Source organism: Poecile atricapillus, chromosome 2, assembly GCF_030490865.1.
Source record: "Poecile atricapillus isolate bPoeAtr1 chromosome 2, bPoeAtr1.hap1, whole genome shotgun sequence".
Taxonomy (NCBI): Eukaryota; Metazoa; Chordata; class Aves; order Passeriformes; family Paridae; genus Poecile; species Poecile atricapillus.
This window is the reverse complement of record NC_081250.1, coordinates 863,022-876,602: the sequence shown is the minus strand read 5'-3', so window position 1 is coordinate 876,602 and position 13,581 is coordinate 863,022. Positions and strand designations below refer to the sequence as shown.

The following is a 13,581-nucleotide window of genomic DNA, read 5'->3' as shown; positions in this document are numbered from 1 at the left end:
GCACAGCTGGAGCAGCAGAGGCAGCAGCTGCTGACGGAGCGCCAGAACTTCCACATGGAGCAGCTCAAGTACGCCGAGCTAAGGGCTCGCCAGCAAATGGAGCAGCAGCACAGCCAGAACCCCCAGCAGCCCCACCAGCACCCCAGCGGGCCTGGCATGGCCCCTCTGGGGACACCAGCCCACCCTGGGCTGCTGCCCCACCAGCAGCCCCCGCCCTACCCCATGATGCACCACCAGATGCCACCTCCTCACCCACCTCAGCCAGGTGAGAGCCAGCAGAGGGGAATTCCTGCCCTGAATCCCTGAGGGGCTGCCCGAGGGGCTGTGGGTGGTGTGGGTTACTGGTTTATAATGGTTTATAATGGTTTATAATGGTGCTGCTGTCAGACACGGCTGGCTGGAAAGATGAGCTTTGCTTGTTGTGCAGTTTCATTACAGAGCTTTCATCCCCATTCCAGATGTGTGGGGAGGAGGGTGGGAACCCCAAAAGTCAGGAATGAGGGAGGGCCAGGCTCCCCCAGCAGCACCAGGGTGGGAGGCAGTGGGCACAAAGAGGAGAAATTCCTTCCAGCCCCAGGAAAATGCTTCTTTCCCTGGAGGCTCATCAGGAGCAGGTCATCCAGCAGGGCTGGGAGTCCCTGCCTGGGACAGCCAAGCTCTAAAGTGAAATGTGAAACTGCCCCAAGCACTTCCAGATGTTTTTAGGTTATTTGTATTTCCTTGGGCTTGTTTTATACTTGGTGATCTGAGCAGATGCTCCTTTAAAACCAATCCCCCCTCAAGTTCTCCAGTTCCTGGCTCACCAAACCATGTTCAGAAATGAAGGGAAAGGACTGGGACAAGCAGCAGAGGCAGGGAGCTCCTGAAGGAACTTCCTTTGGCAGGAGGCCTGACTGTGAGAGGTTCCTGTGTCCTGCCTGGATGTGTTTGATGCCAGGGGAGGGTCACAGGACCGTGTTGGTCAGAGGGGTCACCTGGAGGTCTCTGGTCCAGCCTCTTCTGCTGAGGGTTGGGTGTCTCCAGGGCCAGGGTGATCAGGTGATGCTGGGAACTGGCAGCTTTTACCTGCTAAAGGTTGTTGAAATGGTAATTTAAAACCAATTAACGGTGTCTGGCACGTGGGAAGCTGGCTGTGGGACAGGATATAGCCAAGGATGAGCTTGACCAAAACCTGCTCCAGAAGAACACCTGATCAGTTATTAGCCAAAAATATTTGGGAAGATTTTTCATGGGCAGCTGCTGAAGAATCTGGAAAGTTTGGGTGTCATAATCCAGATCAAACATGGCAACAGGAAGCTGCAGGAACTTGAGTTTTCCTCTTGAGACAAAAAGTGTTTGGTTTGGGAAGGAGCAGAAGGACACAGGAAAACATCAGGATTTGCAGGTGAGCAGGAGAATGGGAAGTGTCTAATCCAACTGGATCTGCAGAGTAATCAAAGACTGTCAGCAGGTGCAGAGAACTGGAGACTGGGCAGGAGGGGAAGAGTTGTCTGGTGAGGCTCAGGGAGTTCCTGGGTTTACTGTGGACAGAAATCCCTGGGACTGTTTGGGAGCTGGTTTGTTTTTTGCTGGAATTGGATTGGGAGTGTGATAAAACATGGTCTAGTTTTAGACTCAGATTTAACATCCTGGCTCTGGGGGTTTGTTGTGGGGTGAGGACAGCTCGGGGCTGCTCACGTGGCCATGAGGGAATAACCTGGAAAGGGAAAAGTGGGAAATGAGGAGAGAGGGAAGGAGGGAATCCTGGCACATCCATACCCAGCTCTCCCTTCCACGCTGCAGTGGAGACTGGGAGTGGGACAAGATGAAAGCAGTGTTGCATTTATTCACTGACAGCTCCTTCCAGCTCTGCATTCCCAGCTCCCCTCCCAGAGCAGGGACAGGGAATGGGCTCTGGTAATTAGCCAGAACATCTCTCTTTCAGGTTTGATTAAAGCAATCTATAGATTGACTTTTCCAGCAGCACCTCCCCTGGCTCCAGCATCCAGAGCTGTCTCATTCCACACGCCCCCAGCACCAGGACCTGCCCTCACCTCCTGGCAGTTCTCTGGTTCGATGCTTTTGTAAAGAGAAGAATTTGAGGCTGCTCAAAGTTTGGAGCAAACCCCTCTGTGTCCCCAGCCACGGCTGGTATTGCCTGGAAGGCAGAGGAGGTTTATTTCCCTGAGTTCTCCAGAGATTTGTTAGGAATGCCTGGGAAGCCCACGGGTCCCAAAAGTTCTTTGGCTGCACAGTGGAGTTTTTCTGATTTGGAGAGAAAATGGCAAACTGGTGAACTTCAGCTTGCTGACCCCACACCCAGGAGTTCCCTCAGTGGATCTGCCCCCGAGTCTCCTGCAGCCTTGGTGCAGATCCCAAAATCTGGTGAGTGTGAGGAGATTGTGGAGTCCTGGAATGGTTTGGGTTGGACCTTGAAAATCACCCAGAGCCAGCCCTGCCACGGGCAGGGACACCTTCACTGCCCCAGGCTGCTCCAAACCTGTCCAGCCTGGCCAGAGGAATCCCCCAAAGCCCTGAGAGTGTTCCAGAAGCAGCAGGGGGCAGCTGGGCTGGCAGTTCCTGCTCAGCTGCTCTCAGCTGGCCAGCTTTCCCTGCAGCCCTGCCTCGGAGCTCACTGCTGGTGTCACACAGGCTCTGACCTCAGCAGCAGCTCAAGGGGCCACCATGGGCCCAGCAGAGCGAGCCTGGGAGGGACTGATGAGAGCTGAAGGGATGGGGGAGCAAAGGCAGGAAAGGATCTGAGATGGCATCTGGAGAGGGAAGAGAGGAGGATGAGTTCCTGCTCACAGCTTGCCTGGCCTCGGGGGCAGAAGCAGTAAAGTCGAGCTCTTACCTAAAAGTTAAAAGTGAGGCTTTTCCCAAAAACAGGGTTTTTAGCTCAGATGTCAGTCTGGACCTGGTGGTGGGGAACATCTCCAGCCAAGGGTCACCCACTTCTCCTTGGCATGGCCATGTCTGGCTCTGCTGGACCATAGAATTCATTTACCCTGAGCTTATTTTGCCCTGGAATGAAAACTTTTAAAATAGGAAAACAAAGTTGGATTTTGGATTCCAATTTCACTGTGAAAAGCTGCACCTTGTCATTGTAATGGGAAATAAAATTCCCTGTTTCTTCCCATGGTACCACTTTTGGCACTTCATTGATTTCTCTTCAAGCTCTGGGCTGGTGATCAGTGGGATGAGAACTCCTGGTGTGGAATACAAGAAACTTCTGGAAATTCTTGGAGGAAGAGAGATAGCTGGGAATTAGTAGCTGTCATTATTAACTCTTCCTTCAGGTGGGATTTTCACCTGGTAAATAATTTCTGACCTAAGGCAGAAATGGAGTGAGGAGGGCAGGATACACTTCCCACCACAGCTGGATGAGCAGCTTTAATAACCTTTCCCCTGATATATTTTACCTCATTTTCTGTCAATGGTTGAAATACTCAAAAAAAAGTCTTTGTCAGGAATTTTGGGCTTGGGGTTTTTCAGCTGCTGAGCATTTCAGTTTTTGTGAGTTTAAATTAAGTTGCTGGATGTTATTTGCTTCCTTATCGTGCTGTTGATGATTCCAGGGGGCTTTTTGGGTACAGAGAGGATTTTGAGTTGCCTTCCTTTAGGTAAATATTCCCCAACAGCTGCCAGTGCTTCCTATTTCTCCATCAGATGTGCAGAGCTTGCTGGGGACGTGCAGGGAGCAGTGGGATGAGAGGAAATCCAAGCCAGGGGGTGGTGAACGGGGCTGGAGCTGATCCATGGCTGTAATTGGGGATTGGAGGTGTCAGGGTGACACAGGAGCATCCACACCACGTTTGGCTCTCTCTGCTGCAGTTTGGCTGTTTGAAACCCTGCCCCAAGGAAGAGGTGTTGAGGCTGGAACATGAATAGGAGGAGGAAATGTTTGCTGTGGTACAGAATTCCTGGAATCCAGCAGTGAATCACAGCGACACCAGGACAGCGGCGCCTCCGGCGTGACCGATGCTGTGCTGGCCTCCCCTCCAGAGGCCTGAGCCTCTCCCTGGGATCCTCTGGTCCTCTGGGATGTTTGGTGGAGGATCCTTCCCTCTGGGAGGGCAGCAGCAGCAGGGAAATATTCCCAGTGTGTCCTACGTGCTTCCCAGGAGGCAGGGAATGGTGATCCTGGAGCGGGGCTCCGGAGGTGTCCGGCCCTCGGAGGGAGGGGCAGAAATGCTGGATGCCAGTGAAGTGGAAATTCTGCCTCTCCTTCCCCGAGACACGAGGCTAAATGAGTTCTTGTGGTTAATTATTCACAGTGCTGGGCTGGGGGGGCAGCAGGAGGGAGGGAAGGATGGATTTGCTGTTGGAATATCCCTGCCCACGGCAGGGGTGGAATGAGATGAGCTTTAGGGTCCCTTCCAACCCAAACCACTCCAGGACTCCCAAAGCCTGTGAAAGCCATTCCCAGTGGGAAGGAGCACACCTTGGAATACCAGCTGGCATTCCCTGGAGCTGTTCTCCTGCAGCAGCAGGGTGGCAGCCAGGCTCATCCCACAGCGCTGCCCTCCAAGGGTCCCTCCTGCACAGAGCCCTGCCTGTGTCCATGGGGTTCCTGTGTCCATGGATTTCCTGTGTCCATGGGGTTCCTGTGTCCATGGGGTCCCTGTGTCCATGGGGTTCCTGTGTCCATGGGTTTCCTGTGTCCATGGGTTTCCTGTGTCCATGGGTTTCCTGTGTCCATGGGTTTCCTGTGTCCATGGGTTTGCCTGCTCAGAGCATTCCCTGTGTCCATGGGTTTTCCCTCCATGGACCACTCAATGCCTGTCTCCATGGATTTTCCCTGCACAGAGCACTCACTGCCTGTGTCCCTGGGTTTTCCCTGCTCAGAGCATTTCCTGTGTCCATGGGTTTTCTGTGTCCAGGGGTTTTCCCTGCACTCACTCCCTGTGTCTGTGGGTTTTCTGTGTCCATGGTTTCCCCTGCACTAATTCCCTGTGTCCATGGGTTTCCCTACACTCCCTCCCTGTGTCCCCAGGTTTTCCCTGCACTCATTCCCTGTGTCCATGGGTTTCCTGTGTCCATGGGTTTTCCCTCTGTGTCCATGGGTTTTCCCTCTGTGTCCATGGGTTTTCTGTGTCCATGGTTTCCCCTGCACTCATTCCCTGTCTCCATGGGTTTTCCCTGCACTCATTCCCTGTGTCCATGGGTTTCCTGTGTCCATGGGTTTTCCCTCTGTGTCCATGGGTTTTCCCTGTTCAGGCCAGGCAGGGAGAGGTGCTGGAGGATTTGGATCAGCTCCAATCCTCGTGCATCACAACAAAACCCCTCTGGCTGCTTATCAGCCCAGTGCTCCTCAAGTGCTGATTTAATAGAGGGAGAGGCTTTTTAATGGAGATAAATACCTTGGAGAGCCTCTAAAGGCAATTCCTCCCCCGTTTCCTGGGAATGTGAGGCTGCATTGGCAGCAGGGGAAGGTGAACCTGCCCAGCCCCTCCATCTGAGGGGTTTTCAGTCAGTTAAATCTCGTTGTGTTGAACCTTTGGGCTGCATCTCCTCCCACAGCTGCTGTTCCTAAGCTCTCCCCCCTATGTAGGTCACACTTCCACATTTTCTGCTTGAGCCGCTTGTCTTGGAGCGCTTTCTCTTGGAAACAAAACGTGTCTGTAGAGGCAGGGCTCTGCTGCTGCCGTGGTGGCAGCGGTGATTTCCCCGTGGTTAATCCCACCCAGGATGAGCTCCGTGCTTGGGTACTCTCAGCTCGGGGCTTTTGGAGCTGGGATGGGATGGGTTTGTTCCTCTGCCAGCTCCCTAAGCTAATTTTGAGATAAAAATGTCACATCCCGTGTCAGGGAGGGAAAACACGGGCGGCCAAAGCCTCACAAAGAGGAGCTGCTCAGCTCAGGGACAGCTTCAGCAGACCAGCAGCACTGCTTGGTGTTAAACCTCTGAGGTTTAACAGGAAAAACAGGGACACTCCATGGTGTGGGAAGGAGGGAGCTTCCCAGTGAGCATTGCTGGGAGATCTGGAGTTAATTTGGGTTGGAAGAGACCTTCAGGATCACCCAGAGCCACCCCAGCCATGGCAGGGACACCTCCCACTGTCCCAGGCTGCTCCAAACTCCATCCAGCCTGGCCTTGGGCACTGCCAGGGATCCAGGGGCACACTTTGCATTTATGACATTTTACAAAGTAGATTCAGTTTCTGTTCAGTGGTGATTTTGGCTCAGCTGGGGTTGATTTGCATATAAAACATCCTCGAATCTTCACGTCCCTGCAGGTTTGTCAGCCTTTCCCTGAAGGAATTCTTGCCCAGTGCTGGAGTTTCACGTGAAGCCACTCATGGTGTAGTAAAGTCTGATTCAGCTTCAGGTGCTTCAGAAGAGGGATTTTAACATTAATCACTTCATTAGTGAGAGAGAATCTCGTAGGCCCATGGTGTTCAGGGATGGCCAAATCATTGAGGCTCCTGTCAGGTGGCAGCTCCCAGGCTGGGAATTCCTTGGTTCCCACCTTTCCTGGGCAAACACATCTGTATTGTTCCAGTTTTTATGTTTTTATTCCCTGATCAACCTTAACTTTGCCAGTGGATGACTCCCCTTGTAGAATATCTATATATCTATATATCTAATATCCTCTTCTGCCACAAAGCCTCTGAGTCTTTGGGAGGTTGGAACTGGATGATGTTCCCCAGTATCCCATTCCTCTGGCACTGGGAGCCATTCCCTGTGTCCTGTCCCTCCATCCCTTGTCCCCAGTCCCTCTCCAGCTCTCCTGGAGCCCCTTTAGGTCCTTCCCCCCTTGCCTGGGGTTAGGTGTCCATCCCTGTCTCATTAAAATACTGTCCCTCCATGGAAGTGTGTGGAAGGAAATGGAACTGGATTATGCCAAACCATCCCTCAAATGAGTTTTTAAAGCATCAACCCCAGCTGGAGGTGCCTGAGGCCGGGTGTTGTAGCTGGAACACGGAGCTGGTTTGTGAGGAAGAGCACTGGAATCCTCCCTCCAGGGAATCACAGTAGGAATTCCTGGGCAGCCAAGTTCCAGCTGCGTGATTTCAGTTCTCCCACACAACTTATCCGTGAGGTTTCATGGGATGCCCTTTCCAGTGTGGTTTCGGTGCCAGCTTTGGGTTTGCCTGTGTTGTCTCCCACTTTTCCCTTGTGATTCCAAGTGCCCCTGGCCCTTCCTGAGGGGTTGAAAAGGCGTTTCCTGGGATTGTGGAGCACGGGAGGAGCCGCCCGTGAGGCTCTGCAGGGAGCACAGCCCCCATCCTTCCCCCTGCGGCTCTCCAAGGCTCACCCCGCTGTCTGTCCCTCCTCTGCAGGTCAGATGCTCCCTGGACAGCCCATGGCAGGCAGGATGATGTCCTCCAGCATCCACCCCAGCCCTGGGGCTGCCCCACCTGGCAGCACCCCACCACTGGGGCACCCCATGGCCGGGAACCTCATCGGGCCCCGCGTGCCGCTGGCAGCTCCCAACGGAATGTGTAAGTGCCCTGGGGTGATCCTGGGGGGTTCCTCTGCTCCTGGAAACTCCCTGGGGTGATCCTGGGGGGTTCCTCTGCTGCTGGAAACTCCCTGGGGTGATCCTGGGGGGTTCCTCTGCTGCTGGAAACTCCCTGGGGTGATCCTGGGGGGTTCCTCTGCTGCTGGAAACTCCCTGGGGTGATCCTGGGGTTCCTCTGCTGCTGGAAACTCCCTGGGGTGATCCTGGGGGGTTCCTCTGCTGCTGGAAACTCCCTGGGGTGATCCTGGGCTTCCTCTGCTGCTGGAGACTCCCTGGGGTGATCCTGGGCTTCCTCTGCTCCTGGAAACTCCCTGGGGTGATCCTGGGCTTCCTCTGCTGCTGGAAACTCCCTGGGGTGATCCTGGGGGGTTCCTCTGCTCCTGGAGACTCCCTGGGGTGATCCTGGGGTTCCTCCACTCCTGGAAACTCCCTGGGGTGATCCTGGGGGGTTCCTCTGCTCCTGGAAACTCCCTGGGGTGATCCTGGGGGGTTCCTCTGCTCCTGGAAACTCCCTGGGGTGATCCTGGGGGTTCCTCTGCTCCTGGAAACTCCCTGGGGTGATCCTGGGGGGTTCCTCTGCTGCTGGAAACTCCCTGGGGTGATCCTGGGGTTCTTCTGCTCTTGGAAACTCCCTGGGGTGATCCTGGGGGGTTCCTCTGCTGCTGGAAACTCCCTGGGGTGATCCTGGGGGGTTCCTCTGCTGCTGGAGACTCCCTGGGGTGATCCTGGGGTTCCTCTGCTCTTGGAAACTCCCTGGGGTGATCCTGGGGTCTTCCTCTGCTGCTGGAAACTCCCTGGGGTGATCCTGGGGTTCCTCCACTCCTGGAAACTCCCTGGGGTGATCCTGGGGGGTTCCTCTGCTCCTGGAAACTCCCTGGGGTGATCCTGGGGTTCCTCTGCTGCTGGAAACTCCCTCCAGGGTCTGTGTGCACTGCCAGGGCTGTGCTGGAAGCTCTAAGTGCTCCTCAGCCCTCTGGGCATCCCAGCGCATTCCAGCGTCCTTTATTTTATTTATAACATCCCTTCTTTTATTTATAATGCTACACAGGCTCGGTGGTGATGATCAAAAGCCTCTCTTGACTTAGTGGAGGGTCAGGAATTAACTGTAATTCCTAAATTAGTGGAGGTCAGAGTAGGATCCAGTTCAGTAATTCCTCACTGGAAACTTGGCACCCTGGAATTGGAGCAAGGAAAGTCCTGGTTAGGAGGAAGGAGAAGATAAACCATGTAAAGAACATTCCCAGTATAAAATCTGCACCCCTAAAAATGAAGTTGATTTATGGCAGCCAAAAAAGCAGCTGGATCAGGAGCCATGGTGTGGGAGTTGCTTGGATGAGTGTGAGAGTGTGGCCAAGCCCAGAAGGCAGAAGACAGGCTGGCACAGGGAGGAATGACTGAGGAATTCTCCATCAGGAATTCCTCAATAAATTTCCCATTATTAATTGCAGCCTGACCCAGCTGCTGCTCAGGAACCTTCACCCCCAAAACTCCCAGTGTGGTTCTCACTGGAGGAGCAGGAATTGTCATCACTCCTAGTACCTCTCCCAAAAAATAATTGGGAAAAGCCCTTTTGATTTTGGCTTCAGCAGCAGGAGCTGCTGCGAGCTCTGACTCACGGGCGTTCCCAGCCCCAGCGGGAAAACTCTGCCTGTGCTATTTCTGTTTGGCCGTGGCTCCTGCTCCTCTGCTCCCCCATTCTCCCTCCTTCCTCCCGAGCCTTTACCACTGGGAATGTCTTGTGTCAGCCTGGATTGCTGTTTGCTCTCTTCCCTTTCTGAATTTCTCCTTTTTTCCTCCCCTGCTAAACAAGTCAGTCATGTTCCATTAGCATCTCCTCTCTGGGCAGAGGCTGCCCCTTTGTATCCCTCCTTTCTTCTGCACCCGTGGATTCCTCTGCTTTAACCTCCATCCATCCTTCCCAGGGAGGAGCAGCCTCTGTTTAAATCAAACCTATTGTTCCATCTGTTTTAAACAGAGAAGAGCTGTAATTTGGAGCTGGGAGGTGAGAGGTGCCAGTTCCAGCTCTGCAAGTTGCTTGGCACGGGTTTGCCAGCTGCTGAGCTGCATCCCCGGCATCTTGTCCCTAAAAATACGGGAATTTTTCCTCTTTCACGGGGTGGTGATGGAAAAGCAAACTGAAGGTGCAGCAGAGCTTCAGGAGCTGCCGTGGTGCCGTTCCTGGGTTCTGGCTGCAGGGTTCCCCTCGGACCCTCCCGTGGCCTGGGGACACTCAGGCACTTGTGTCCCTTCTCTGTGTCCAGCCCCTCCTGCTGTCCCCCCCTGTCCCTCACTGTCCCCGTTGTGTCCCGCAGATCCCGGTCCAGCCCAGCCAGCCCCCGCGGAAGGAGTGACCCCACCGCCGGCCGGAGCCCCGCCAGCCTCAGCCGCTCCCTAAAGCAGCCAAGGAAGGAGGAAGGAACTTCCACAGCAACATGGTGGTGACCAAAAGAGAATTCCTCAGTTCCCTTCTGTCCCTGGGGAGGTGTCCCCTCCTGTCCCAGCCGCGTGTGGCACACGGAGCCCGGCACAGCCCGGCGTTCCCTGGGGATGCCGGGAGCGCCCCGTGTTGCTGCTGGGAAATCCTTCACCCCTTGGCCTGCTTGCCTTGCACAGCTCCACGCTGGTTTCCTTCCTCTTGGTGCTTTGAGCTCGGGTTTCTCCAGGGAAGGGTGAAATGATCCAGGTTTTAGGGCGGTTCTGGGGTCTCTGGCAGAGCGAAGCACCGAGGGGAGAGCCCAAACCAGAGCTTGGAGCAGGGCAGGAGAAGCAGAGTGTGCTGGAGCACGGAGCCTCAGGGCTGGCAGCCTCTAACTTATTACAGGAAATAATTGATCCATGGCAATGAATCCAGGAGTGAATCAATCAGAATAAAACCACTCAATGGGAGGAGTTTTCTCGCTCCAGTTTTCACCTTCCCTTTGCCTTTGGAGGTGGTAGTTGGACCTTCCCTGAGTAGTTTGGTGCAGTAGCCAACTGAGGAATAACCCCCTGTTTTTAGTCCCTCTTTTTGGAGCATATACTTTGTACTTTTTAAAATGAAGAAAACAAACAAAAAAAAAAAAAAAAAAAAAAAGATAAAGTAGGTAGCGAAGAAGTGCTAGAATTTGGGATTGGGTTGGGATGGCTGGGATGGGAATGGCAGAACTACCTCTGGACAGCCGGGGCGGCTGGGACAGCTCCTGTCACCCCCCTGCGGCTGGAGGGGCGGGGAAGGGAGCAGCTGCAGCAGGCAGAGCTGGGAGCACTCCAGAGCTGCTGCTGGGAAACCTCCAGGCTGCCAAAACTGGGGGGAAAATCCTGCAAAAAATCCTTTTCTGCCCGTGGTTGGGGTTCTCTGCCCTCGTCCTGGCCCAGGAGCGTTTGGGATTTCCCTGCCCGGGCTCTGGATGCTGCTCCTTGATTTCAGGGGTGCCTTTTGTCCGGGTGGGGGTTGAGCTTGGGCTGGAGAGAGGCTCCCAAAAACTCTGGAACCTCCAGAACCACTTCCACCGTTTCAAAATCAAGGATTTGCCAGGTCTTCCAGCACAACTCCACGCTCCACAGAGAGCGGCCGGGGCCTTCCCATTCCCCTTCCCAAGGCTTCCTTCCCCTCCAGGGTCTTTGGGGTGAGCGTGGGGTTTCTGGTGCAGCCCTTAGTCCAGTTTAGAGTAACCTCAGGTTGTTTTTAGCGTGAGCTATTCCCAGGATCCAGGTGGAGACTATTTTTTACTGTCCTAGTGCTGATCCTGCCGAGGACCTGGATCCTGGACTCTGTTTTGTTTCTGTATAAATAATCCCTGTGCCCACTTTTTCACCTGATCTCTGTATAGGGCCGGTTTGATTCCTGCAGCAGCCACCCAATTTTGTGAAATAAAAGCAAAAAACAGCGGTTTTTGTACAAAGCCTGTGCAGTTTGTGAAGTCTCCTTTGTCTGTGTGTGCTGGGAATTGTCGCTGTGATCCGGGGCTGAACTCCAGAGGAGCAAACACAAAACCTGAGCTCAGGGGAGACCCAGGAGCCATGTGGGGAGCTCAGACCCTGCCCAGCCTCGGGATGTGCTGCTGGGCCAGGCCCTGGCGGGGTTCCAGAGCTCAGGAGCAGCTGTGGAGCAGCAGCATCGCTGGATGGGCTGGGGGAGGCCTGTCCCACTGCTCTCCCACCCTCCTGCTCTGGCTTCCAGTCTGGATTTATTCCAACCATTCCCACTGCTTTGCCTCAGGAGTGGCTCCTCTTGCTGGGCATCCTGTACTGCCTTAATTCCCCAGGGAGGAAATCCCAGGGATGGAGCTGTGTCCCCATGGACACGCCATGAAAGCCACATTCCCAACTGGGAATTCTCCTTGGATAGGCTGGGATCTCCAGGGCTGGGGATCTCCAAGGCTGGGGTCTCCAGGGCTGGGATCTCCAGGGCTGGGGATCTCCAGGGCTGGGATCTCCAGGGCTGGGATCTCCAGGGCTGGGATCTCCTGCTGAACAGCCTCTGTGGGCTCCCTGGAGCTGCTCCCACACGGGGCAGGAAGAAAAGGGAAGGAGTTCTTGGATCTTTGCATTCCAGCAGGGAATCCCATGGCACAACAGCTCCTCACCTGCAGCACGGCCAGCAAGGGTCACTGATCATCCTCCAGAGCATCCAGAGCATCCTCCAGAGCATCCAGAGCATCCTCCAGAGCATCCGGAGCATCCTCCAGGGCATCCAGAGCATCCTCCAGAGCATCCAGAGCATCCAGAGCATCCTCCAGAGCATCCAGAGCATCCTCCAGAGCATCCAGAGCATCCTCCAGAGCATCCAGAGCATCCAGAGCATCCTCCAGAGCATCCAGAGCATCCTCCAGAGCATCCAGAGCATCCAGAGCATCATCATTCCTGGGGGATGCACACAAAGTGCTAAATGATAAATGCAATGTTTGGAAGTTTTCTATTTACAGACTCCAAATCTTCGTGGTCGCTGAGGCCGGGCTGGGCAGAGCTGGAGTGAGGGAGAGAAGAATGGATGGACTTTGGGATCCCAGTTTGGGAATGAAGTGAGGGAATGGCCAGAGACCCCCCCCTGTGCCCTGTGCTGATCCCTCTGCCCCCACCTGCAGAGCTGCCCCAGCCTGGGATCCAACAGCTCAGGAGGGACCTGGAGAGATCCAGAGGAGGTCCTGGAGCTGCTCCAGGGCTGGAGCCAGGCTGGGAGAGCTGGGAATGTTCACCTGGAGAGGAGAAGCTCCAGGGAGAGCTCAGAGCCCCTTGCAGGGCCTGAAGGGGCTCCAGGAGAGCTGGAGAGGGACTGGGGACAAGGGATGGAGGGACAGGACACAGGGAATGGCTCCCACTGCTTGGATGGGATATTGGGAAGGAATTCCTGGCTGGGATGGAATTCCCAGAGCAGCTGTGGCTGTCCCTGGATCCCTGGCAGTGCCCAAGGCCAGGCTGGATGGGGTTTGGAGCAGCCTGGGATGGTGGAAGGTGTCCCTGCCATGGCAGGGGTGGCTCTGGGTGGGCTCTGAGGTCCCTCCAACCCAAACCACCCCAAACCATCCCAGGGGTTTGGCTCTGCTGTGGGTGTTCAGGTCCCCAGAGCTGGGCTGGGGCTGGAGCAGGGAGCAGGATTAGGGAGGGAATTTATTGTTCTGTTCCTGGCACGGGTTCAGCCGGCTGGACACGGGGTCAGGCCCGGGCTCTGAACTGACCCTGTCACTCCAGTGTCCTGCTGGGGTCACTCCAGTGTCCTGCTGGGGTCACTCCAGCCCGAGATGTCCCCCGGTATGGATAAAGGGAATTCCCTGCACAGGAAATTCCCTGTCCCTCCTGCCTGTTCCGCTGGGAGGGGTTTGCATCTTCATCCAAGGGATCGGATCCTGCTGGAGACGGGAGAGGCGATCCCTGGGATCCTTTATCCATCCCAAAGCCATCCCGAACCTGCCGTGTCCTGCCTCGGGTACCAGCTCCACCCGAGTTTCATTCTTGTCCTTTGGTGGCCGATTTAAAGCCCAAAATGCAGCTTGGGGCTCTCGGGGGGCTGGAGGTGTCCGGGTGTGCCCGTTCCCGTTCCTGCTGCTGCTGAGCCTGGAGCTCCTTTTCCTCCTCAGCTTTTACAGGAACCTGGAAAATCCCCCCTGTCCCGGGGGGGAGCCCCGGGCGAGGCTGGCAGCGGCTCGGGGTGCCCTGCCC

General features: G+C 55.1%; 1 protein-coding gene across 1 annotated transcript in view; it reads left to right on the top strand.

Moving 5' to 3' along the window:
* The window catches only part of SMARCC1 (SWI/SNF related, matrix associated, actin dependent regulator of chromatin subfamily c member 1), a 66,776-nt gene extending 55,449 nt beyond the window's left edge, over positions 1–11,327 (top strand). Inside the window, exons 26-28 of the mRNA XM_058831486.1 lie at positions 7–265; positions 7,265–7,426; positions 9,759–11,327. Coding sequence (XP_058687469.1) covers positions 7–265; positions 7,265–7,426; positions 9,759–9,841 — 504 coding nt within the window. The 3' untranslated portion in view covers positions 9,842–11,327. The remainder of the gene's footprint in view (positions 1–6; positions 266–7,264; positions 7,427–9,758) is intronic.
* The last annotated feature ends 2,254 nt before the right edge of the window (positions 11,328–13,581 follow it).